General features: G+C 44.7%; 3 protein-coding genes across 5 annotated transcripts in view; 1 reads left to right on the top strand and 2 right to left on the bottom strand.

Annotated features, from left to right (window-relative positions):
- LOC105561398 (integrin beta-PS) overlaps window positions 1-2,990 on the bottom strand; it is an 8,057-nt gene extending 5,067 nt beyond the window's left edge. Inside the window, exons 1-6 of one of the 2 annotated variants that reach the window (XM_012011345.1) lie at window positions 2,772-2,990; window positions 2,084-2,261; window positions 1,659-1,956; window positions 1,350-1,578; window positions 1,186-1,270; window positions 347-991 (exon numbers count right to left, since the gene is read on the bottom strand). In XM_012011345.1, the coding sequence (XP_011866735.1) occupies window positions 347-991; window positions 1,186-1,270; window positions 1,350-1,578; window positions 1,659-1,956; window positions 2,084-2,260 (1,434 nt within the window). In that variant the 5' untranslated portion in view covers window position 2,261; window positions 2,772-2,990. Of the gene's footprint in view, window positions 1-346; window positions 992-1,185; window positions 1,271-1,349; window positions 1,579-1,658; window positions 1,957-2,083; window positions 2,262-2,500; window positions 2,664-2,771 lie in introns of those variants that run through there. The other variant, XM_012011344.1, reaches the window with a different exon arrangement.
- A 415-nt stretch (window positions 2,991-3,405) lies between these two features.
- The window catches only part of LOC105561397 (DNA ligase 3), a 38,062-nt gene continuing 14,520 nt past the window's right edge, over window positions 3,406-26,947 (top strand). Inside the window, exons 1-3 of one of the 2 annotated variants that reach the window (XM_012011342.1) lie at window positions 3,406-3,680; window positions 19,478-19,880; window positions 21,178-21,450. In XM_012011342.1, coding sequence (XP_011866732.1) covers window positions 19,541-19,880; window positions 21,178-21,450 — 613 coding nt within the window. In that variant the 5' untranslated portion in view covers window positions 3,406-3,680; window positions 19,478-19,540. Of the gene's footprint in view, window positions 3,681-4,357; window positions 4,517-19,477; window positions 19,881-21,177; window positions 21,451-26,947 lie in introns of those variants that run through there. The other variant, XM_012011343.1, reaches the window with a different exon arrangement.
- LOC105561396 lies at window positions 5,355-25,522 on the bottom strand. The gene is made up of 4 exons (XM_012011341.1): window positions 25,116-25,522; window positions 12,717-12,907; window positions 11,855-12,116; window positions 5,355-9,481 (listed from the first exon to the last, which is right to left on the bottom strand). Exons 2-4 carry the CDS (start codon window positions 12,885-12,887, stop codon window positions 9,423-9,425), a joined length of 492 nt encoding a protein of 163 aa, XP_011866731.1. The 5' UTR covers window positions 12,888-12,907; window positions 25,116-25,522; the 3' UTR covers window positions 5,355-9,422.

The following is a 26,947-nucleotide window of genomic DNA, read 5'->3' as shown; positions in this document are numbered from 1 at the left end:
GTCTTAGGCCGGCCTACCGCCCACTTCGAGCGCGTGGCAAGATGTGACCGCCCGGCGATCGATATTGCTATGCGCACATCTCGCCACGCGCCCGAATTGGGCGGTAGGCCGGCCTAAGACAACGATTTTTAATAATTAATTACTCGTTAACTATTACGAAAATTGCAAAATGGTACAGGACTTTTCCATTCATCTCGATCCGTTCTACCTTCTCAAAAATTTTGTCGGATATGGAAAGACTCACCCTGTATATATATATATGTATATAAAGGATAAAAGTAACAACTAAAAACTAACTGGTGTATTTCCGACTGATCGATCGCGTTTGCATAATGACACGATTTACCGGATAAATGTCAAACTTCTGCTTCCACTCCGATCTGTTGGCTGGACAGCTGGTGACCTCAATCTCCGCAGTAAACTCCACCTTCGTGCCAACTTTCAGTCCGTCGCATTTCGACGTCTCTTTCAGCGGTCCAGTCAGGCAACTCGAGCTGTACTTGACCTTGATCGCGCTGCTGGCTGTGTCTTTCATCTCGACCGAACTGGAGATAGCGTCGTACTGCTCGCGGATCAGTTCCACGACGTTGCTGGAATCGTCCGAGAGTTTGCCGGCGAAGGAACCTTCCACGTGTTTCATCAGTCTCTTGTAGACGTTGATCTGCTCTTCGGTGACCGCCCATATGACGTTTATCGCGTTCTGCTTCACCTTCAGGTTGATCTGCGAGATGCTCGGATAGTCTTGCAGAGACGAGTGTGTGTACGTACCACCGTTATCCAAGTGGCAGAGGCCGTCATTCGGTTTGATGATACCACCCAGTTTGCCGTCGCCCGCATAGTGGAAACCGGCGTCTGTTGAGAACACCAGCAGTCGGCGCGCCTTCTCGCGCCAACCGATCTGATTCCGGCAAACTATCGCCTGCATGATCGCGTCGAAACCACCCTCTGGCGCGTCCAGATTGCCGGACACCGACGCGTTACGTACTAATCCCTGTAAAAAAAACATTTCTCTAGAAAAATCGACAAGATTTCGATTAGAATGTAGAATCTACTTGAAAGTCCCTCTGAATCTAGACAATTAATCTCGATTTAGAAATGTATCTTCGTTTCAAAATTAATCGGATTTATACTTTATCTGAAACTTGTACACGCGTGTTATTTGTTTATCTATGGATACTTCTGTACCGCAAATTTGCTCGTGTCCTGAGAAAGCCTCATGATGTTCCTGTACCCATAAGGCGCCGCGCAACCATCGCACGGTTCGATAAGACTGAGATTAAAGATAAGAAAATGAGTATTGGTAACAGCACCATCTACTTTCTTCGGGGAGAAGAAATCTTGAGACTCACGATTTTGGCACCGTGTTGACGTACGGCATCACGACTTTGTCGACGAAGCTACCGAAACCCAAACGGAAATTGCTCGTGATTTTGCTCATACTCTCGACCAATAATTGACCCAAGTCGGACAGTTTCTTCTTGTCGTCCTCCATGGACTTGCTCAAGTCCATAAGATAGTAGAGATCGACAGGATAGTCTTCCGCTTGGGAATAAGCGAAGGTCATTTTGTAAGCTTCGTCTGGAACAAATTCACACGTTGAGACAAAATGAGACATTTACAATTGTAACCTTATCCTTGAACAGCAACGACGGCTTTACTTATTCTGAGCTTCAGATTAACTTCTTGCGGCCACATTTGTACGGCTTCTTGCCTTCTGCTTCCACTGCCGCCCCAACTCTCCTTGTGAGAATGCGAAGACGAAGAGTTGGAGAACGAGCTTTCGATGCTACCGTGTGCCCCTCCTCCTATGCCGCCAGCGGCAAAGCCACCCTTCGTTAAGTTTCGGTGTCGCAGCATGCTAAAGACATTGTCCGGGTTCCATGTATAGTCAGCAGGACACGTCGCAAATATTTTGGTATTGATATTCGGGAGGAAGCACCTCTTCTCTGGGAATTTCTGTCAAAGTGAAGCAGCTTTAAAATCCACATCGATCGAATTAACGTCAAGTATTAATGTTGCAATTGTTCTCGTCGATAAAGGAGCTACGTAAAGGAGAGGAAAAAGGGTTTCTGATCAAACTTACCGGTGCTGCGCACCAAGCGCAATGCGGAGTTTGTATGCACTCATGGCACGTCTGTTTACTGATACAAGGATTCATGCCGGTCAGCCTCTCTGGAGGAGGGAGATTTTGTGCAAACGAGACCAACAGGCTCGCCGCTAGCGCTCCCAACACGAGGATCCATCTTGAGCTGCCGAACATTCTGTAAAATCGCAGGTAGGCCGATAAACACCTTTTGATCCAGCGAGGAACACTCGCGTAGACAAATAACAAGAAAAAAGGGATAGAGAGCTAAGGAGTTCTTAAATTAAGAACAGCGAACGCAGCAGTTAAAGCAGAGGAAAGCAGCTGGACAGGCGGAAGGGCCGAGAGAAAAAGGTCTGTGCTAGATAGAAGTGTTTTCAGCGGAACTGTCGGGGTAGCGCGGCTCGGATTACGTACGATTTCGCTCCCATCTCCAGGGAAGCGCCTCACAGCGCGAATCGAGAGGAATCGAGAGGAATCGCGATCGGGCCGAACGATCGACCGGGAACTGTCCAGCCGCGCACCCTCCGTCGCGAACACCGCCGCCTATTCATACGACGGCGATGCCGTCATCTTTATATTTGCGGAGCATCATCACTCCGATGCCCGCGCGTGCGGACGATAAGCGGCGGAGGTGAGGGAGAGAAAGAGAGAGAGAGAGAAGGACACGGGGAAAAAGCGTACTTACTTGTTTGCGCGAGACCAGGTGCCTTTCCTCCTTCGTTTTTCTTTCCTCCCCCGTGTTGTCTTACAGCATCACAGGCGTTGATGTTTGGTTGATGTTTCCCTCGTCCGCCACACTCGGGATCACCATAAATGGCAATCCATCAAACGAACGCACCGACGCGCACGCAACACTCCGTAGGGAGTGTTCGCCTCTCTCGTTTCTCGCCGTCGCCGTCGCGCCCGCTCTTGTCCGCTGCGAGCGCGGCCAAGTTGACGCGCGACGCGGATTGGCCCGTCGCGCGCCGTGCGATCGGCGTCTTCGCTTACGTTGCGAACGCACCCCGAATCTAATTGCCGTATGCCCTTCTTCTTGCTCTTATTATTGGCACTCGGGCTCAACTGGAACTGAACCGACACGGCTCCGTATGCCCTTGGCTGCTTTCGCGAGCGAGAAAGTCAAGGGTACGTTTACGAACAAGCACTCGGAGTTTGGTTTGGCTCGGACATGCGTACGCCTACCAATAATTCATCTATTTCATGTTTTGCCCGAATTGTCTCTTTGTTCCAGTCTACAATAGATGATTTAAGCCCTAAGCTTTAAGAAATTGGCCAATCACGGTCAAGTATGAGTAGAATGCGCGACTGTGATTAGTCAATTTCTTAAGGCTTAGGGCTTAAATCTCTATTGTAGACTAGGACTAATAGCGACCCAGGTAACCAGGTAATAAAATGATCATTTCAATTGCCATCAAGGCATGGGACGTTTTATATCATCATTTTGACTATTCATATGTCCCTCATCACTTTGATTAGGCTGTCTTCACTGGGCTGCTATCTGGGTATAAGACCGACGTTTTGGAGAGTCCGCTCTAATCTGAAAATATTTCTGTTTTAGATGACGACACGACTCCGCTGCTGCGCCCATGTATCGGTATGTACGAATGGCTTGCATCTTAATCGGCTAAGGCCCGGTTTCGCCAACGCTGTTTAACTTTAAGCTTACAATTAGCTTAATTCCTTCTTCGTCTCCTTTCAACTGTTACCCTGGCGAAAGTAATATCTTTATAAGAAGTTTGTTTAAATGTTGAGTCAATGTTTTATTTGAGTTTTTAAACGCCTATTGAATTGTTTGTGAGATATATAAATTTAAACATGGAATTGTTTATAACATGTTGACAGTTACAAATTGCGTTTAATGATACAATGTCGAACGTTTCCCTTATAGTTTTCTAAGGCCCGGTTTCACCAACGCGAGTTAATCTAATCGGTCGGTTAACTTAACAGGGTGCCAACATAAAACTTCTTTATTAACCTATTTTCTTGGTTAATAAAGAAGTTTTATGTTGGCACCCTGTTAAGTTAACCGACCGATTAGATTAACTCGCGTTGGTGAAACCGGGCCTAAGTGTTTGTACAACAAACATCATCTCTCACTTAAAACTTTGGCTAGGGTACATTAGAAATAGACAAATGTGAATGAAACTAAGATTAAAGTTAAACGACGTTTGGTGAAACCGGGCCTGATTCTTGAAAAAATGGTAAGACCTGAGAGGCATTGCCGCGCGAATTTTCATTTAAAATCGCGGAGCGCAGGGTGGCCACTACAAGACGTCGGTAAACGGTCCGCGCGCGGGGTCGATGTCAAATTGGCCGTGTAAACGCACGTTTCATTCGCAACCGTATTCGCAACCGCATCGTGTGTCGCGGCGTGCGCAAAGCCGCGCCCCGTCTTTGTCGCAGGACAGCGTGGAAATTGCATTTGTTTCGGTGAGTCTTTTATCGCTCGTCATTTGCCAATTCTCGCGGACGTTCGAGAGAAGCTGCGCGAGGCACCTCGATCGAAGAGGTTATTTTCCCCGACTAGAGAAAAACATTGCTGCAAGGTTTCCTGCATTTGGCGCTTCAGCTGCTCTTTTGAACGTTACCTGCGCACTTGTGTTGTTTCGTGTCATTCTATTGTGTTGTAAATTATCCTACATTACTCTACATCGGCCCGTGTTACATTATTTCGTATTACAAGCGCTGGATAGCCGAAAGTCTTGCTCCAAAACTCGTCATTTACGTCTAATGAAAGGTTTCAGTAAAGCAGTGATAAATACTGTTGCGTTTTATATTTTTTCGCGTAATATTTCTTATTCTAAATATTCTTCGCGGATTACGGAGCAGCGAGCGAAGAGCGCAAAGTATCACGAGCACCTCCGTCGATAAAGTAGCTACGTTCTACTTATCGTCCGCGCACCGCGTCGCTCCTCGCTTTGCTTCCGATCGCTCCCGCGGCGATGGCGCCACGATGCGCTTTCTGGTTCATTTGCCTGCACGCTCGTTCAACTTCCCCAAAGCTCACCTTCAAAAACGTCAATTTGAACTGTCGCGAGACTCGCGCTCGTCTTTAGTATCTTCGAAAAGAGAATGGCAACTTGGACCTCGCGGGCGATCGCGTGAGTATAATTCACGGCTGCTGTCAATTTCCCGCAAATACCGCACGAAGAGAGCAACCCCCATTTTCGCGTTCGAACGAGTACGATCGTGTATCGCGAGGGTGATATTCGGGCGGGCGGGTCCCCTCGGGGCGTGTAAACAAATGGGATAAATAAACGGCGTACAATTCTGATGATACAGTTTATTATCGTTAGCATTGTTTGCGCGAGGTACAACGAGGTCGATTCGCGCTATTCGTAACGCGACGCGTCTCCCTTCCTCCCCCTCTCTCTCTCTGTCTCTCTCTCTCTCTCGCTCGAGTTGCCGAACGAGTCGGACCGGCAAAGTCGCGAAGGTGCGCTCATTGTCAGTCGACACGCGGAGGCGGGAGAAAAGGAAGCGCCGCCGGGTTACGAATTGAGCGCCAGAGCATCGACTAACTTACAGGCGGGAAGGGGGAGGGAAGGGAGATAATACCGTCAAGCTTTACGAGATATATTCGTTAGCGTTAGTTGCAAATAAATAAGAAGCGGCGCGTCTCTCTCGAAGAAACGGCCCGGCGATTCATAAATAACGACGGGGAACGCGGGGTGCCCTCCTTCGCTATCTCTTCTCCGTCGATCTCTCTCGCGGGACACCACGCGAAATGTACTCCGAAAGTTGCTAAGGTCTGTTCGCGTTGCTCTTGCACTTGTTGCGCGTGGAATCTGCGCTCGCTCTCGCTCTATGTGTATTTATCTCATTTTCAAGTGCAGGAATTTTTGGAGATTCCAAGCAACACGAACAAGCCTATTGACAAACTGTATTAATTTACCACGTAGTGCGATAGTCTCGAGGAAGGACTCGGCACGCGCGTTCCGTCGGCTTAGCTCAACTAAGGAATAAGTAACAATAATGACGATAATGGTAATATAATAGTAATAATAAATATAGGCGAGGCGCCGTGTCGACAGCTTTCGTAGTTTAACTTGGATCGTCTGTTTCGTCCCGACGACGTCCCACTTGGGGTGTCACGTAATCAAACGCAAGTCGTATGTCGCAATCGTGTCTCGTCCCTTCGTTGCCTACTTTTCTCACCAAGTCTTCGCGCGTAGCCCGTTAGTGTCAGATAAAAACGACGCAAGCGAGGATCAGAGGCTTTTCCTCGTAATCTTACTTGTTCCCTTTTTTTCCCCTTCCTCTCTACCCTCGACAGTCCGTCTCCTGTTGCCGCTTATCGTTCGATCTACTAGGCGATCGAGAAAGTGGTGTCGATTAAATAATTGGCGCGCAGTTGATGAAATTCTCCCGCCTCTTTTTCTTTTCTCTCATCGATTGGCGCGTACAAATATCTACATACGTCATTCAGCATAGCAGAAATCTTTATTGTTCTCTCGCAGCGGCTTTCCAACGGCGCGCGACGTCTTTGTCTCTATCAACGGAGAACCGAAGGAGCCCTCCGGACTATTTTTCCTCCGAAATTTACTCGCCAAGTAAATTTCTCACGGAGTAACGCCCGCCATTTTGCGCGAAGCAAGATTCAAGAATTCGAGATACCTTTGTATCAGAGATTTTGGAAATTGATTCTAAATAAAAATCGATCCATTTCCGCTTTCTCTTCGGACAATTGTCTTTATCTTCAGGCGTTACCGGGTGGCATTGCTATGCTGAACAATTTCTACTAACGATAGAGTTTGTGACAGGGAAAAGAGCTCGGGACCAATGGCTAATGTATCTAAAACGTCATTAGGAACATTTCAGTATTCGATAAACACACAAACCATTTACTTTCGGCATAAAGTGCATTTATTTTTGTACCCCAAACTTTCTCAAATCCTTCTGTTACAACAGTATATACTATCTCTCGCCGAAAACTAATAATTGCTTACTTAATCGCCCAATTATTTAATTGACACCATATTTTCAAACGGTCGATATGATACATATTTGCAAAATAAAAGAAGAAACTTCTAATTACTTGTGATTCGCCATCGACGAGGTACTATCGAGTAGATTTCCATTTTAACGTATCGGTCGATCTTAACGGTTATTCGCATAAAACCCGAGCGCTGCTCTTTTCATTTCTACTTTTTTTCCTTCAGTTTTGTAAAGAGAAATAACATAAGTTTCCCTCTCGAAAATCTTGTGCCGTGATATCGAGATATCCTTTTCTCAAATTGAGTTACTCATCTCTTTGACATTGAACCGCGATCTCCAAGTTTATCAGTCACGCGATACATGCTTTTCCGGTCCTTTGGGTTCGCCAGGAATTCCAGACACCCGGTTCACGCCAATCGAAATATAACATGCCTCGAAGGTTAATAAATTATTCGCTTATACTTGGGTGCTTGTTCTCCAATATTTCTCTCAATCCCGTTTAGATTGAAGTCAGCGCGTCGGAAAAGCCCTCGTCCTATTTTTTTCTACCCTTCTTCCTTTTAGAAATGCGGGATGATATTCGATACATAAGAAAGTGAAGCTAATACGGAACCCTATTACATCTTTAATAACCATCGAGCCCTCCAATGTTAATTGTAATCCTGCCGAAGGTCTCCTCTCCGCGCCTCCGCGATGTTTCTGCATTATTACATCGCAATTTACAGGATCGCTCAATGTTTGCTGCAATTTGGAATTGTAATTCGTACCGATCTCGCGTGACAATTTCCCCTCAAGTAATTACCGTTGGTTGACAACGTGTTATATAATAATCGCAACAAAAATCCACCGATATACCGAACGTCGATCGATTTCAATCAATCAGATGTAGTATTCTCCACGTGCGCTTCTCACAAAAGGATAGACGAGTTCAAGTCTTAATCAATTACAATTTTGTTGCGTACGTGAAAAGTAACATGTTACAGTTATTTAAAAAGTAACGAATCGTTACTTTGCAGTTTCTGGCAATGAAAATAAAAATGTCAAATCTGCATTTGAATTGTAAAGCGCCGATGAAGGTGTTTATGCATTAATGTAATGCGAGGTCTAATGCAATCTGTGGAGGTTTAAAATATACGTAAAGTAACTATTCAATTAGTTACTAGTTATCGAAAAAATATAACTGAGTTAAGTTACAGTTACAGATGGAAAGGGAGTAACGAAATAAAGTTAGACTTGCCAACAAAAGTAACTGTAACTGTAACTTCGTTACAAGTAACGAGTCACTTGCCGACCCTGGCTATTTCTCTCTCGTAATTCCTTTCGCGAAGACGCGCGTCGAGAAATACAATTACGGATTGCGATACCGGTGTTATCGATTCACACCGGGAAAATGGTGTACTATGAAAATTTCAGCCCGACGTTTGCCGGACGTCCCGGTTTATGTTAATTCTCTTTAACACCTTGATTCTACACGAATAGAAAGACCGCGACGGTGCCGGTGTACAATGATTCCGTGATCGCACTCAACAGTACCTCGTCGCTGGCTCTTTCGGCATCTCCGGTAGTCTCAGACAGGTCGAGCAGCCCGCGCGGCTCTCGTCCGAGCCAGTCGGACACGGCGTTGCCTTCGCCCGGCGGCCGAGGACAGTTTCGACATTTCCAACGAAACATATTTTGCTGGCCCTTTTTACCTTGTCAAATTTTTTCCCGCACCGGCACAGACGCGATGCCTCGCCGTAATGGGAGGGGAGGGACTGATGAGGATCGACGTTCGTTAATGGAAGCGCTCGTCGGGCGGTCACATTGGCGCATCTCGCGATTCGCGTCATTCACTTTTCGCGCTGTAACTTGCCGCACATAGATCCAACGTGGCGTGTCTGTGTATGTATGCATGTGTGTAATACTGGTGACAATCGTTGTCTCGAAAGGATAGCAAGGAGGAGCGATGACTCTTGTTTCCTTCTTTTACAAACTGACACGGTTCTCTTGTCACTAATTACACATCTCTTTCTCACCTTCTTCGTATTTTCTCGTGCTTTAGAGAGCAACTATTTCAATGTTTTAGTTTACACCGTTGCTATTGAATTTAATATAAACACGTGTCCAGGACATCTACATTTCAGAAACGTCAAACTTTACACTTTCTTCTCTCTCTCTTTCTCTCTTTTTTTTAATGATGTACATTGAAAGAAAGAGACGTGTTGAAACGACTAAAAACCGACCGCTCGTCGTTGCTATTTTCCTCACTTCAATTTTCAATCGACCGTGACAAGCTGTGTTTTGTTAATCTTTTACTTAATGTCTTCTTAAAGCACAATGAGGTGTCCTCTTAGCTCCTCAGCTCCTCGCCGCGCCCGCCGTCCGTTTCGAACTTCTCGCGACTGCCTTTTACGGAGATTTATTTCGATTGCCTCTTACGTCCCATGTTGCAGATCTTGAAGTGGCACAGGGACATGTCTGAAACATGAATCGCGTCCGTTACCGCAGCCGCATCGCGGCGAATGTCGTTACTTTGTGACAACAATCGAGACAGCTTATCGTTTGACAACTGACATTCTTTACGTTAATTGTAAATTCGTGGTTATTCAAATTTTTCAAGTAAATCACTACCGTCCCTCACGAATTTATCAACGTATTTGTGAAAAAGGTTGTCGTCGCGTGTTAAGCAACGAAACTTCTTTTTATCGGACATCACAAGTCTAAATGAAAAGACTATTCCAAACGGCACGAATTATTTCCATTTGTGTATTAAATTCATCATCCGAGTCGAAATTTTGGTACAATTTTGACACTTTTACGGATAATTTACACCTACTTAGCTGATCCATACACCTACATAGGCCAGCAATAACCTACTTTGATGACATATTTTTTACTCCTCCCTTGAATCTTTAATTCTAAAAATTTACTTTATCTCCTACTTAAAAGGACCTACTTTAATGCTAAATTGGCAAAAGTAGAAATTCCCGACACTATCAGCTTTAAAGTAGGAGTAAATTTTGTACTTGCGCCTCTTTTACTGTCTCAGGTTCTACTATATAATAGAATTAAAGGTTCAACATAGGGCCAAAGTTTCGACTGGGGTAAGCAAACAAATTTATTATCAGTCCTCACGAGCTAATTCATTTCCCTCGGAATTTTTTAGGCGGAGTAATTTAACAGAAACGATTAGAGGTTGTGCAGCGAGCTCCACTCGTGTGGAGCCTCGTGATCTAGGAGAGCTGCTGTATTTGTCAAATTTCTCAGATTAATCGGGCCGATCACTCAAATCTCCTTCGCCAAGTCTTTCGCTTCTTACACGTCGCGTACGAACATTTTCGTCGAGAACGAGAGGCGGGTCGTCTCGGCTGCCTCAGTCGCATTTTGTAAAATTAAAACGCGACATCTAATATATATTTAATCAGTAACCAACGTGTTTGCTATTGTCTTTTGAGATTATATTGCTCACCGTGCCACGTGGCACATTGCAGGCGCGACGAATTGGCACTTCGAGGCCGTGGCGAGGAAAATATTTGATCTTAAAATGCTCTCTAAGATTAAAACTAAAAGTAGCGATCGCGCGCCTACTTGTTTCAAACGGAGGGACTAGGAACGACACGAATGATCATCACGTGTATTAAATATATTAATATTTTTGGACTTCACATTTCAATAAACACTTTTAGACGTCACGAAGTATCTCTGCGGCACATGAGAAGACAATAAGAAATTGGATTCGTATTTAAAGAATGGATGTCATTGTCAAATACCGCTCGTTACCTAGTCAAATGAAAAGTCGACGATCGACGATCTCTCCCTTTCGAGCTCGAATCGAGGAATCAATTTCGAAGAATCAATCAAGGGAGATACGCGCGAGAAAGAGAGAGAGAGGGGGGGGGGGTGAAAGACACACAATGCGTCACGCGCCAATTGCTCCAATCAATTGTCATCGAACACTTCGGTCGATCGAACGCGGCGCAGATCGCACGTGTATGCAATACGCGCGTTCATCTCGCTGGGAAAACTTGATTCGTGCAGAATTTGCAGTAGCCGAGAAAGGCGCTCTCCGATTTCCTCAAGTTTTCCCCCGAACGCCCGTCTCGAGATAAAGAGGAACACATTCCCGACCGCCTTCCCGAAAAATAAAAAAGGATTCTCCGCGAGATTTCCCGGAACGTGCGTGGCATAATCCACCGATCCTCGGGATCGAGTTGACTAATCCCGGGAGGAACGATAACGGCCCGGACTCCAGATCCGAGTCGTCCCACGTGACAACGGAAATCCGCGGGAAATACGCCGAGATGATTCCGAATGTCCCAAACGTATCTCCTTAAGAGATATCACACCGGTACATCGCAACGAGCAACGTTACGCTCTTTCGCGTCAAATTTTTCTCTCGACTCGCTCTACCCTCGTATTTCACTTCTTTTATCCCTGCTCATTTCGCGCTACGTTACTCTCTCACTCTCTCTTTCTCTTCATTTCTTCTTAATTTCATTACCATAAAACTCCATAAAACTGTTTGCAAGCTGTTGATTTAAGCTGATCTATTCTTTTTATCCGCTCATCGATCGATTGTACCGTGTCACTTATCGTTTCTCCTTTTGGAAAGGAGATCGCTATCGCAGACAGATCTCGCTCCACTCTCTTTCACGCTGGAGACCCCGTAATCAGAGACTGACCATAAGAGTTCGTCAAATTCTTGCGAGTGAGACAGCCTACGTTTCTCTCTCACTCGCAGGAATTTGACGAACTCTTATGGTCGGTCTCTGATTACGGGGTCACCATTTTCACGCGGGGCTGCATCTCCCGTTTGCAGCGACGGAGAACGAAAAGGCGGAGGATACTCACAGCTAACCGCGTTCACGCCGTGTCGTTTGCCCGGGTGCTGCTGATCGTGGATCATGGCCGCGGGCACCGGCAGCGCTTCCGCTTCCGGTTCCCCGGCAGAGTAGTCCGGCGGCGGTTGTTCCGCGGACATCGCGCGCTCCCGCTCCCGCGCCTTCGCCTCCAGGATCGCCTGGATCTCGATTTGCTCGTCGGTGATCTCGTGCTCCTGCTCGACCACCCGGTGCTTCTGCTCCATCAACTGCTTCAGGCGGTTCACCAGCATCTGCACACGACCGAAATAAGAGTCGAGAGATAGTCGAGGTTTAAAAATTCATTTAATTAACAATACGATTTTTCTTTCTGAAATTTATACGCTTTAATCTTTTCTCTCCGTAGCGTATTCCCTTGTGTGTCCCGAGCCACCTGTTTAATTTCGCCGCGTTTACTTTCCGATGCTGCGAACGAGGGGTAAATTAGTAACTTAAGAGTTGTCTTAAGACGCTAATACGGCTTTGTGATTGGTTGAAAACACATTAAGAGTATACTTAAGCTGATCTGAAATATAAGAACGGACTATGGACAATTTAAAATCTAGAATCGTCTTTTGTCGAATATCGTGGTGGCAACTTCGTTGTAAGATGGAGGGAAAATTTATTCTAAACGCAAGAATATATAAACAATTATATAAATTACTCTTGTCTCGATATAGCGAGTCAACCTTTTTTAATTCGATAGAGGAGAATAAGAATTATTGCTTTAATTTTGATATCGTCTTATTCTTATACCAAATGAGGTCGCGAGAAATATAAATGCGCGAAGAATATTCTTTTGTCTCGGTAACAGAAATCCTTTCCGAGGGTGCGCGCGATCGCCCTGTACTCACGATATTCTCCGCCTCGTCCGCCTCGCCGAAGAAGACGCCCGGCGGCAGCGGTTCCGGTTGCGGGAGCGCGTAGGCCCTGCCGGTGCCGCTTCTGGCACAGGACAGCACGAATGCCGCCAGCAGACACAAGCTTGTCCTAGCGGCGGCTCGTCGGCTACCCCTTTCCGTCATTCCCTCGTATCTCGTGCTCTCTGCGAAAACGAGAAGAAAGGCGCGCTGCAGAAGATACCGACAATACAGACAGCTAACATAGATATCGTAATACAGGATTACTGTTGCTAGAGTTACGATCGCGTGATCAGAACTGCTAGAGAATTCATTCGGGGGTGAAAGCTTTGATGATTTTGGAGATAAGAATTTCAATTGGCGGGTTGAGAGCGAAAAATGTCCTCGCCACTGTAAAAACAGGGGAGTATATTTCGGAAACGAATTATTTCCGTTCTCCAAATTGAACAGTTCTTCTTCCCGAAGTTTCGTTTCTGTTCTTACTACGATGAGGCGCGGTGCGGACTTTTGCGGGAGGATCGACAAGATTTCCTCCTTTACGGACGCATCTGCCGCGCTTTCTCTACATTCTTTCTTTCCCGATGTTCCATCTCACTTTCCGCGGACACGTTCGGCAGCTCCGACGTTTCGAACGTACTTCGAAATATCGGAATCCTCGCGGAATCGCAATGGGAAAATTGGTCCGCGTTAATTGTACGAGGCGGTCGTGATAACCGGAAGGAAAGAAAATATCCTGCCGAGATCGGGAAAGAGCTCCCTCCCTTTTCGGGCAAATTTCGTGCCGACAATCGCTTCGGGAAGGCGAACTTTTCTGCAAAGAGAAAAATATATAACAAAACGGGGGGAGGGGAAGGACACGTGAGGGAACGCGAGCGAACGCAACCGGAAGGAACACACGTATATGTGCGTCGCAGTCGCGTTGGTATATCGCGAGTGGCAAAGATTGAGAGAACGGGGAGAAAAGACAGAGCCGTGGCGATTGTATTATGTATATCGTGACGTTCCTCTCGTCACCGCGACCGAGAGATAAAAAGTTCTCGCGGGTCATCCCTGCGTTCGCGCTACGTGCGCAGGGAGGGGGACCAAAGATGCGGGGGAGGAAAGGGCAGGGCTGAAGAGGCTGGTTTCGCGCTGGTCTAATTGATTTTTTTGCCCCGTCATGGATGGGGCACCGAATCTCGAGGACAGGCGGGAACGGACGGGGCGATTTGTACGATCCGCGAGCGAGGGTCTCCCGGGGTCATCGCGGATTATCCTTTTGACCGATACGGCGTTATCGCGTGACGGGCCGCGTGTCACGTGATAACGGGGCAAGATCGAGCGCGAGGGAGCGGGACCGCGGCTAAACTATCGGGCACGAAACTGCGCGATATCGCGCGTCACGTACAATGACGATAGTGGAAAACGATAGTGACAGATGCGCGAATACGTCGCGCGTCACGATAATAACAACACTAACGAGGAAAATAATAATAAATGCCAGAAATCGGCGGCCGGCGGGGCGATTGCCGTTCGGTGAGAGAAACGCGGCGCGCCGCGTTTAACGATTATTTATAGATTCTAAATCGATTTCGCTATTATTCGCCGGCCGCGAGAACAAGCGCACCGCGATCCTCGCAACTCTGTCGCAAACAAAACGATTAGAAACCAATTCTCTCTCTCGCGCGCGCGCGCGGATTCGTTCGCGATCGACGCAGAAGTTGGCCGCTGGCGATCCGACGGTTTGTCAGGAATTTGTGCGGCGGAGGCGATCGACCAATTTTCTAGCTCGACCGAACGAAGGAGAAGATTTCGTTTGTTGGAATTTAACCAAAAAAAAAAAGAAAAAGATCGGTAGAAACGGACCCACCTAACAATGAAATATGTTGAGGAATTAAGCGGAAATGAAACCCGTTTGAACGCCATGGCGATCGCAACTTACTCTGGTCGAACTTCGCCGAGAACTCGCGCTCTATCTCGCCAACGGTACGACACGCGGTGGTAGAATGAGCGGCGAAGGGCTGTTGCACCCTCTATTATACCCGCGCGCAGGTATCCTCCTCCGCACTCGTGTCTGCCCTCCACCACCCGAACACGCCTCGCCTAACCGCCCTGTTATAATAAGTACCCGACGTGGGAAAAGAAGAAGGGTTGCTCGATCCCCTACCTCTCGCCTTCATTTTCTTCTCGGAAACGAGTGACGCCTACCCCGTGCACGGTTTCTTTTTACACGCTTCTCCTTGACCGCGCCGTTTAAGCCACCATTCTTGGATTCCGATTTGGAGAATTGAATCAGAGAGACTTTCCCTTCGTCGAAGCGCGTTCGTAACTTACGCGATCCTACTTCCCAGTGAGAAATGATTCGTCGATCGATGACGAAACGATGCCGAATCGACATCGTTTCGACACTGATCGACGAATCGTTTCTCACTAAGTTCGGACGAATTGTCGATAGAGAAAGTCACCGCTCGGTTTTTTCAATATATATTTATTAGAAAAGATTGCACGTTTCGACTCAATCATCTTCAATAATAACAATTTAATAAGAAAAAGGAATAAGAAAGTCCAGATTAAAAGGTAATAAAGACGGAGAGTACGATATATAAATAAAAATGACTATCACGATGATTAAATTCATATTAAAGCCGATTAGAAATTGCAACAACACAACTTGATCTGTTTGATGGGAGACTATGACAAAGGTCGAGCCATATGTCAGAGCGGATAAAATAAATATCGATCGTAAGTTAAAATGTTCACAAATATGTTCAGTCGATGAACTAAAACGATGTTGAAAGATCATTCGTTGCTTGAAGGCGCGAAGTTTTGTCCATTCGTCCATTCGTCAAGTTGAGTTGTCCAACAAAATTGAAAACTCATAGTCAGTAAATTACGAATTTCAGCGTGTCAACATATAAATCAATCCGTTAATGGTTTTTGTGTTTGTGAATGTTTAGCATCGGCAACGGGGACGAAAATTTCATTGAAATGGGCACCGGCTCGTTGGCGATAAAGTGGAATACTTTATTCTCGATATTCAAAGATGTCTAATAAATAAAAATGTAAAAATTGAGAACATAATTAGAGAGAGTCGTAAAAACAAAAGCAACTTTCGGTATAAATAATTTGTCTGCATTTCGCAAGTGGAGTCACGTTTCTTCTTTCGACAATTTCTGGATTCCTCTCTAGATTATTTCACGTATGAAAAAAAGGTACAATAAATACCTCACGAATGAAGAGAAGACTTTGCATTTCATATTTTCCGTCCGAATGTATCGAGATAATATTTCATACAAAGTCTTTTTCAGATGATCTTTCTTTAACGATTTTGTATGCAGAAGGAGTAGAATCTTTTTAGATAATCTCCCTTTAACAGTTTCGTATGCAAAATGAGTACCATCTTTTTAGATGATCTTTTCTTAACGGTTTCGTATGCGGAATGAGTACAAGGGTCGATTTTTAAAAAAATCATACGGATCTAAGGACGCAAGAGTGTCAGCGAATTATCTGTGTTATCAAAATGGAAAATTGCTTTTATCTTTGATAACATTTGGTTTCGTTTTACGTTGAACACTTTTTATTCCTGTTTCAGTCAGTACATAAACTATTGAGGCCCGGTTTCACCAACGTCGCTTAACTTTAAGCTTAGTTCAATTCGTCCTATGTCTCTCTCCAACTGCTACTTTAGAGAGAGACAAACATAAATTAAACTAAGATTAACGTTAAACGACGTAAACCGGGCGTAAACCTCGGAGTTCTTTTCGTTAAAGCGTGCAATCAAGAATTTTTATGTTACAAAAGTCGATTGTCGGCTCGAAGCGCCACGATTGCTTGCTGATGAAAATCAAACTTGTTACTACGATACGATTGACTCATCCTCCGCGGAATAAAAAGTAGACATGCCCCTCATATTTGCTTATTGTTCCGCCGAAGATTGTTTGAGTTCGTTTCGAATATTCCCCGCTTGCAGGGTGCCGCGCGATTTAATTGCGACCGAATTATTAGTTTAAACCAATTTTTTTTGTCAGTGCACGACGGTGACGCGGAAAACGACGCGCATTATAGGGCCGTCGATAGTCTCGACGCGTAATGAAAACAAGACAACGTCAGGCGGGCAAATAGCTCGTCTCCGACGCGCACATTCTTCTCCTGAGATCTGTTGGGAAATTTCGGCATTCTAGGTGTGGGAGGAAGGCGTGGAGGGGTTGCGTTTCTGGATCACGCGGATTGCGCTGCGACGGCGTGGATCGCGAGAAAACGCGCGCACGTCCCCCGCTCATAAATCGTGCGTTGATGAGCGAATGTTTATAATTAGACATTTAGCAATGTTCGGTCCTACGTCGCTGGCCGATGGTGACAGTAAGAGATTGCCTCTTATCGCGACATGAGGGGAGGGGGGAGAGGGGAGGTTGTCCACGCGTGACGCGAAGGGGGAGATTATTATCGAGATTTCGATGCAAAGAGATTCCTCTCTCTGCCCTCCTCCTCTTCCTTCTCCTTCTCGCCTCCCTTTCCTCTCCTCCTCTTCCCGCGAAATCCAACGGCTGACGAAATTATGAAGTCCGTGAGTAAATAAATCCGAACATCCTCGATCTCGATCGACCTCGATGATCGGGACCGCTCCATATCCGTTGGCAGATAAGACGCAGCGGGATCGTCCCACTCGATCTTCGTTTCTCACCAGCGAAAGGCAGAGAGAGAGAGGGAGAGGGGGAGAGAGAGAGAGAGCTATTTAAAGCGTTTCCATGCTATTACAAGGATTATATTGTACTCAAATCTCTCACTAATAAGAGCTTAACAGCAGATCATCGATGTACGCATAGGCCTCCCAACGATTGCGAACTGCGTGCAGCAGCTTTGTCTATGCAATTCGACATTTCGCGTTCCATGTGTCGACACCGACGCGTTTCTAACGAATTCAATCCGTTCGGCACAAGACAAGGGGTGTGTTCCCATTTTATCTCGGTACTACTGACAGTACTTCCAATACACAGTAAAAAATATAGCGCGCATACTTCCCGTAATAAGACTGAAGTAATAGCTGTTGGAACAACAGCGAGTTGAAACGTTGATACACATTTGCGCCCAAATTTGGAACAACAAACAGTAAATACAAGTACAACATTATTTTTCGTTAAGACCACGGTTAGACTAGTGAGAAAAGTGGCAAGTATGGAAACACGTGACCGAATACTGCAATCTTAACTGAAATTACCTCTACAAGCAAATACTTGGTAAAAGAAGAAAAATATATTTTGAGGAAATCTAATAGCTCTTTGAGGTTTAACAACGTTACATATTTTTAAACGTGCATGTAAGAAAATGATTTGCAATTAGATGAGATAGTTTGTAATCAGATCAAATTGTATGAGATCAAATGAAATCGTGTAATCGGTGGGACAACATTTGAGCTACTGGTTACCGCCTTGAGGAAATGGGAACGCACCCAAGATGAAGAACGTCGAAGGACCTCATCCTCTCGCGATAAAAAGTCGACATTTCAATTGTAGAGTTTCAAGTGAATTGTATTTCGAGGGAAACTAATTGTTCCTCGCGCTGCATCGATTTTTTTTTACATCGGTTTTGAACAAAGATTCTTAAATGCAAACTGGATCGTCGTGTATATCCACGTGTATCAACGGAGAATTCCGCGCCGTGCGCCCGTTCGAGGTTAATTACCTAATACCCATTGCACGTCATTTGCGAGTGTGTGGCGTGGCGGCTTGCGCAACTACACGCTCGCTTTGTCCTCTCCACCTTTGCGAAGGAGCCGCTTAACTTATACGCGAAATTAATGCAAAGCCAGCTAGGGCGTAGTGTATCCGCTATGGATCCGTAATTGATCCCTGCCTCCCCGGTTACGTGCATTCGAATGTTGTAACGCTCAAAACAGAGGGAGAGACGAGGAAAGAGGCAGGACGAGAGAGAGAGAGGGAGAGGGGGGGGAGGGGGAGAGAGAGAGGGAGAGAGAGAGAGAGAGGAGAACCACGCGTGGAAACCTTGCCAGAACGCTCGCGAGATATCTGATACGACATACATGTATATATATATGATAATTTACACGTAGGGTGTTCTGTAATTGGCGGTGTAGGAGAAACGATTCTCTATGAGAAAACGAGGGGAAAACGTGCGACTTTGTTCTCGAGCAGATTAATTTGAAAATTGATAACACCCTCCCTGCCGGAAATAATTCTACAAAATTCTACAAAAAAATTAAGTATAACTGTCAGAATCTAAGAAATTCTACGTAAATTTAAAAAGTGTTATAAAAATCAACATGAAAATGCTAGAGTTGGAACACTTTTGTTAATTCTTGTAATATTCTACAAGTAAGCAGATGTTTTAATTGTTTAGGATTTTGTTGTTTCTTAAATTTTTAAAACTAGTAAAGTTTTGTACTAATTTTTACAAAATTGTACATTTTCATGAAATACTACTTGCAATCATTTCTTGATTTGAGAACGTTGTAATTTGTGGTACTACTTTGTAGATATTTTTACAAAAAAAATGTTTCAACGAAGATATAAAAATTTCTACAAATTTCTATTTCAAGTCAATTTTTTGTAGTTATTTATAGAAATTTTTCCGCTAGGGCTGTTCTAATTTGATGTACTTTTCTTTATACGTTAATAAGTAAATGAATAGCACGAGTTATATCGACTGAATGATGCTCGAGTAGACTAACACGTCGTTCATCCAGTGAAATTCAATGCTATTCGAACGAATAAATTTTATTTCGCGCAATTTCTCTTTAAAAGGGTTATTTTTTCATTCAGGAATAGAGTTTTCTTCATCCGTCACTCGTAACCCCTAAATTCGCCCAACGGTGCCAGAACGTCATGTCGAGTGACGAAGAAGATCAACAGCAACAACAGGAGGAAGAAGAGAAACCGTTCGCCGTGGAACGCGCGAAAACTGGCCGCGCGAAATGCAAGAGGTGCAAATGCCCGCTCGAGAAGGGCGAGATACGGATCGCCAAGTACGTGACGAGCTTCTTCTCGGACGGCAAACAGATGCCGGCCTGGCACCACGTCACCTGTCTGTTCGACGCGTTTGCGAAACAACGTGCCACCACCAAAAGGATCGACGATCCCGCGGAGGATGTGAAGGGTTGGGAGCAATTGTCCGACGACGACAAGAAGATCATCTTGGACAAGTTGGAGGCATTCGAAAAATCTTGTAAGTATACCGTAATGGGAGAAAATCACTTTTTTTCGTGCGATTTATTTATGTCTATCCAGTGGCGAGCAGTTCCAGCCGCAATAGAAAACTTTCGAGAATTATTCAGCAACAAATGTTTTGAATTTAAAATCGATTTTCTATTAAGGAAAATTGGCTGGAGGACATTATTCAGATAAGGTTATCCATTTGATTTTGTAAAGTATATGTTTATGAAAAATCCCTTTTTACCAATCGCATAGATTCATAATCGTTGCATGGTTTGTTAAGAAAGAATCAATTTTTAATTGACCAACGATTATGTACACGGAGAGAATTTTGTTGTTAAAAGTTAACCTGAATATCACGTAATCGTGGGACAACACGGCATTTCGAAGAATTTTATGAGTTTTGTGAAATTTTACTAATAAAATGCCACGTTGTCCCACGATTACATGATGTTCAGGGTAAATGTTAAAAGAAAATTCTCTCCTGTACCATTAAAAAAACATATGGCCTCTTTGGGAGATTCTACGAGTCTAAGACCTAAAGCTTCATTAACTTATTTGTAGAGACCCGTCACTGCGTCTTTCCGATTTCTCGAAGTGACTATTAACGTTCGCACCTATCGCGTCGTCGCATTATCCCGAAGCGTAGTCGTCCGATGTTACACGGAGAGATCATTCAAAGGCTTTCCGGCTTTTCTCTTTGAAACTTGCGCGACTTCTAATAGGTTTCCTCCCTTACGATTGGAGCTTTGCAACAGAAAGTTCCAAAGAAGCTCGACGCTTATGAGAGAGATTACTATTCTCAAGGGTGGAAAAGTTCATCGATATCGAGATAACATCACAATGTCTTATATCGCGCTATTTCTACTGCGTAATTGCATTCTGTAATTAGAAACTGTCTTGCGGAGGTGGGTACTCTCGACGGGTACTCCTGCATGAACGTGTAGGAAGGAGATTTCGTCGAGAAATTTCTTCCTAATCCACCGATGGCTATCTTCGAGATAAACATTTCATTGGCATTTTATTAATTTTATAACGATTAATATGAAAAGAAGAACAAATAGAATCCTTAGAAACACAAAAATGTATTAAATTTTTTCAAAATTTGAATTCCAAAAATATATACGTATCAAAATTTTATGAAAAAGAAACTAAAATCGTGCCGGAAATTAAAAAATAATGAGCAGAATTAGGATTAATAATCGAAAGCAGTTATGACTTGAAAATTTCTTCATGTTGAAATTATTAAAGTAAAATTATTGATTACGCCGCATTATAATAAATTAATAGCCTTTAATTTCTGCTTCTAGTGCCGGCTAAGGGTTCGAAGAAAACCGCATCGTCGCGCAAAGCGGCTGTTTCTTCTAGTAACTCTTCGGGGAAGACAGTGAAGAAGAATACAGATCAGAAGAAGGTCGCAACAGACGATAAAGAGAAAGATAAGGAGGGAAAGAGCAAAGTCCCGTCGAAGGATGATTCCTTTCGCGAATTTCGACGCATATGCAGCAAGGTCGCCGACGTCGACGCCTACACCGACAAGACTGCGATTATTAAGAGGATGTTCACAGCAGGATCACTCGGAGGTGAGTACCTGTACCTGTGTTTTTCTCTTTATGCTAACGAGATCAAAAAGGTATACATATACGATATCTCGTATAAACGTGTCAAACGATCGAACGAACGATTGCCAAAATAAGGATACGTTTTCGATGAGAGAGAAATTGTATATAGTTGATGTGTTAGTATCATTATATTATTTATATATTAGATAACTGACGTTATCTAATTACATGCAATGAACATTATCAAGTTCTCGGATACGAAAAAAGATCAGATGATCCGCTAGTAAAAATTAAAGCTGATGCGAGAGTTTGAGTTAAATTCTTTTTGGACGAGTTGCCAGACTTTAAATATAAAAAATTTTACAAGATTTCCTAAATATTCTAGATGGTATTATAGATTCTGAATTCCAAGTTTCACTTTAAGTTTCGTTTTACCGTTGCGCGAAGAATTCTTCGCCCTTCGATTATACCAGGAGTAACTTATGTAGGAACGCTCGATAGACATTTGTTCGGGAATTGATAGATCAATAATATATTGTACCGATCGATAGCCCGTGTGAAAAGAACGCCCGAGGACAGACGGCGAGGTACATTTTAATCGAGTTCATCTGCATGCATTATTCGGCACATACGATAATGAGGTTGCGATAAGAACTTTCGAGATCAGAGATGTTTCGGTGACCTCGATAAGCCGACATGCAGTAGACTGCAAATTAGTAAATCTCATCTCTAGCGTTTCTCGAAACTTCGGCCTCGCCTTTTTTGTAAAATCGCAATCGGTCCTTTCTCGCGCGAAGTAATTCCGAGAGGAGACTCGCGCTTATTGTCGCCTATTGTACTCCTTTCTTAATACAGAGAGGAAAATACATCCGAGCCCGAATGGTTGAGTGCCTTATTAATCAGGATCCCTTTAATGTTTTCATAAAAGTGACGCGGGGGTGTTCATTAATCATTTCTTGTGCCGCGCGTTCGCACATTAAAGACGGATCTTTCTGTAGAGAGGAACATTTCCGATGAATTTATCCTTCCATTGTGGTGCGATGGATCAAGTTGTAGCGGATAAATACAATTTCTACGCAGTTTTTCCCGAACTGATTTCAATACACGAAAATAAAGGATTGCTACAGGCTTATCGCTGCGGAATAATTTTACACGCAAATAAAGAATGTATCGCTGCAAAATATGGTTGCATCAGTACATTGTTTTTATCCGCGCTGATATACGCGATAGGCCAATCTGAACAAAGTGCTATGATTTTCTCAGGCTATTAGGAACAACTCAAATTCTCTTTTGGTTTTTCAACGTTCGTTCGGATCTTTTTTTGAATATTGCTCCCGGTCCTTTTAATCCTCTTTCTTCTTTAAATGAAACTATATGGTTTTTTTGTACACAAGTCCTCTCGCTATTCTGCATACCAAACTATTAAGATGAAGTTATCGAAAAGTTATTAAGTCATTTTGATACTTTGAGAGACGTTTGACATTTCTTCTAACATATTCTGACAAAAAAAACATACATATAAAATGTCTCGTGGAAAGTTTAGTCTTACGCGGATAAAAGAAGAAAAAAGAATTTCGGCGCTTTGATGTGAACAATAAAAATTCGAAGAGATCAAAATATTAAGTTCGATGCTTCCCCTTCACGAAATTTGGTAATAACTTCTTCGTCACTTGAATCGCAAGTTTTACGTAAACTGTACACGGAGATGCAAATTCCCCAAGTCTCCGTGAATGAAAAATTGTATATCTGCAGTGCGGCGCTAGACGGAGGGACTACTCTGCTGGCCCGTGCTTACTTATCGCGACTTATCGTGAGATATATAGCTTGTGATTTCGACCGGAAATGCGAGTTTACAGTTAGAGTGCGATCCGATAGCGGTATCGGATTTATTTTTGGGCAAAAAAACGCGGATTTCTTTCGAAATCGACGCACGATAGCGCCCTTCCTCAATCAGGTTACTCGTTACGAAACAAAAGCAGCTCGCCGCTTGCTCGTCTTGCAGTCTGACGAAAGTGGTTCCATCGTTTAGGCAACCAATCCGAGTCTCCATCGTAAAATGTTAAAGATACATTTCGTAAATAGGAACAACGAAGACCCCGGGAGGTCTTCGATATTTTTATATAGGTTTTTCTAGTTTCTTTTGCAACGTCGAGTTCTCCTGTTGAACGGACAAAATGGAGGAAATAGTGACAGTGAGTGATACAAGTACTTTGTATCGCAATTTAGTTTTAATTTGCAATTTCAGTTATAAGTAAAATTGTACGTTACGAAGTCATCTGTCGCGATTGGTAAAAGCTCTTTGATCCACTCATCACTAACGAATCACCGATAAATCAAAGTTGTATCTATCAACGCGTGCAGTCTTAATTTGCATCAAGATTCGTACCAAAGCTCTCTGCAGCAATATCGCGCAAACTACTTTGACACGAATATTGTTTTCCTCGCTCGCGTATCTCATTTTCACCTTTTCTCTCCCCCTACCGCCCTTACTTTCTTTATCACGCCAAGAAGTTATTTTTCGCAAGCAGATTAAGGATCAAATCTTAAAAAGAAAAGCGAGTCCTTCAGCCAGGACTTCCAACGGGTTTTGCGCCCCTGCTTTGCCCAACAAGCGGAAAGAGGCGGAGGCGGAGGACGTGACTCGCGCGAGACAGAGGAATAAACCAGAATGAATCACGAGGCCTCGTACGTCGTAGGTCGCGTGTTACGCGACGCGCCGAAGAAGAAGAAGCAAAACGAGGGCGAGAAGCGAGCGAGCGAACCGACGCGGAATATTTAACCGATCCCATCAATGGGGATATCGGGGAGCGTGGCGGCCGATGCGCTTTTCTCTCCTCCGCGTAAACACCACTTCGAGGTCTATCTTCTCGGCCTCCGCCCTGCCGCCCTGCCGCCCTGCCGCCCTGCCGCCCCCGAAGCCGCGAAGCTCTCCCGCTTTTTGCGCTCTTTTATTTCTCCATTGCGATCCCTCTCTCCGCGCTATCGCGCTCTTCCTCGCGAGAACTCTCCTCCTTTTCGCGCGGTTTCTCTCTCTCTCTCGTCCCTCTCCTCTCGCTTTCTCTCCCCCCACCCTCTCTTTCTCTCTCTCTCTCTCTCCCGCGCACGCTTTTCTCAGAGGCGAAGGGGCGAGACCCGGAGCGGTTAGCAAATATGATACCGGAATCGGATACAAGGAAACCATTAATCACCCAGGCGGGCGCGAATGGGACCCGGGTACCGCGAGGGCCGCCTAGTGGAAGATTTTTACGGCGTTATCGGCGGCCGGACGAAAAGAAGAGGAGGTCACGAAACCTGCCAAAGATCATCCAAGTCGCGCGAAAAACCTGACACGAGCGTGTCATCCGGATCGCTCGCACGGGGAGCAGGGGCGTCTTGGATTCTCTGGGACGCTCGCGGAGTCGGTCCGGGTGTTACTCCTTAAACGGCGAGGTTGCGACCGCGTGAGAAGCTACTTTCTATTTTGAATAAGTGCTCGAAACACAGTGGAATATAAAAGGATATCGTATTTGCGAATGAAAGGTTATTGGAATCACCTGAGGCGTTGCAAATTTCGCGCCGATAATTGAATGAAATAATGATTGAGTCATTCGGCTCGAACGCTGTTGATTCGAGCCGCTTATCTGGACGGCGATTAATAACGTAGGGGATATCGATCATCGATGCAATTTTCCCCAAGGGATACTCACTGTCGCTGTCGCAAGGGTCGAGAAGACTCTTGAGGTAGCCAATATCGGTCCTCTCTAAAATTCCCGCTCCTCTCTCGAAGCCTCCCTGCTCGACGATCCGCTCGAGCTTGGCGCAGCACGCACAATGGAAAGAAAGATCGGCCGCCTTATATAAGTCCAATTCGTGGGTGATCGCGATTACTTTAAGTCATCCCCGAGTCCACCGTTCGTTTGAATACTTTCGCGTGTATCTCTCTCTCTCTCTTTCTCTCCGTCTCTCCTCGCGTTTCGCCTTTTCGTGCTTCTCGAGTGATCTTACTCGCCCCGCGGTTTTGCCAACTATCGATTCTCGGTCTCTCGCGGGACGGGACCCTCGTGTCTTATAAGCACTCGGATGTCCCCACCTCTAATCGCGCGGGGAGCCTCTTCCTCTCCGCGAGGAACGCGCTCGGTCGCGTTGCGAGCTGCGACGACGGCGAGCCCCTTCTTGCGTTAGCCAGCTTGGCTCCAGACTATCGTCTCCTCTCTCACCCTCGTGTCCTCCTGTATCTCTTTCCTCCTCCCCCTCTCCTTCTCCGCCTTCTCCGCTTCCTCCGTCTTACTTCTCGCAAAGTTCCTCTCGAGAGTCCGCGGGCTCTTTATCTCTCGATTCCGCCCCGGCATTCTTCGCCGCCGTTGTCCGCCGGCGAAGCTGAATGATCGCGTTTTTCGCGCACTCGGCAATTACGATATCCCTACCCGATAGATATTACGACGTTACAATATCGTCACACGATATTACGACATTTCCGGACACCAACGTGTGGCTAGGCAAAGCAGCGGAGAAGGAGGGCCAAGTTTCCGCTGTCGGCACGCATTGTGCCAATTCTTTTATCGAACGACCAGAACTTTGATTCGTTTTATAACTTTCGAGTTGTATGTACACACCCGGCCTCGTTATTGTCTGTTATTTTTCGCGTGTGTATATAATTCTCAGAGCTTGGGTATATTTTAACAAGTTGAAGCGTGTTCTAAGAAATTAAAAGAATTTATATACAAATACCTATAAATAACGATGTCCGCTAAGATCTCGTACAACTATGATGAGGTAATCCCTCGTAAAAGCAGCATATATATATTTTTTGTCACGAAATAATTACGTAGTAATTTACGAAAAAGCAAAATGTTGTAACTATGAAAAAACTACAAAAACGATATAGAGGAAAGTCCCCTATTACGACATGGATTCCTAATATAAGATGGCGAGTTTTCACCGTCCAATTTCACGAATCCCTTTCGCAACAATTACACGCACGACCTAACAATGAATTTTCCATTAAACAGATTTCACTCCAACAGCAATAAATACACAATGGAAACCAGGGTCTTGTAACGAAGCTACAGTTACTTTTTGTTGGTAAAACCCTACCTTAACTTCGTCACTTTCTTTTCGTCCGTAACTGTAACTTGTAAGTTACTTTACATATATTTTAAACCTCCACAGATCGTGTTAAGGCCATTCTACAAATGCGTAAACGTGCAGGTTGTTAGCGGTTGTACAGTGTTGTAAAACACAGTTTTAAACTAGCATTTCCGATTGTAAAGCCTGTTGTAAAAGATGGCCGAACTTCATCTTTCACGAGTAAGTACAACGATATAGGACGTAAAGACTAACCAATCAGAATTCTGTCACGTGTTCATACCGCTCTTATCAAACGCTAAACCGTACTCTGATTGGTTATCACTTCAATTACGACGTATCTTATTCTATTGTATTTATATTACTTTGTTGTACAACACTTACTTCTACTTCTACGCCTACAACCCTACAACTACGTTTACGTAATTGTAGAATGGCCTTTAGGCCTTGCATT

Source organism: Vollenhovia emeryi, unplaced genomic scaffold (genome assembly GCF_000949405.1).
Source record: "Vollenhovia emeryi isolate VEMERY1.0 unplaced genomic scaffold, V.emery_V1.0 DF939207.1, whole genome shotgun sequence".
Taxonomy (NCBI): Eukaryota; Metazoa; Arthropoda; class Insecta; order Hymenoptera; family Formicidae; genus Vollenhovia; species Vollenhovia emeryi.
This window is presented reverse-complemented; position numbering and strand designations above follow the sequence as displayed.

Bases quoted from the DNA above. Each gene is read 5' to 3' on its own strand.
- LOC105561396 (XM_012011341.1), bottom strand. From the start codon at position 12,887: ATGACGGAAAGGGGTAGCCGACGAGCCGCCGCTAGGACAAGCTTGTGT. The intron at 12,117-12,716 runs GTGAGTACAGGG...GGTCGTGTGCAG, and splicing joins CGGACGAGGCGGAGAATATC to ATGCTGGTGAACCGCCTGAA. The intron at 9,482-11,854 runs GTGAGTATCCTC...TTCATGTTTCAG, and splicing joins CGGCGTGAACGCGGTTAGCT to ACATGTCCCTGTGCCACTTC.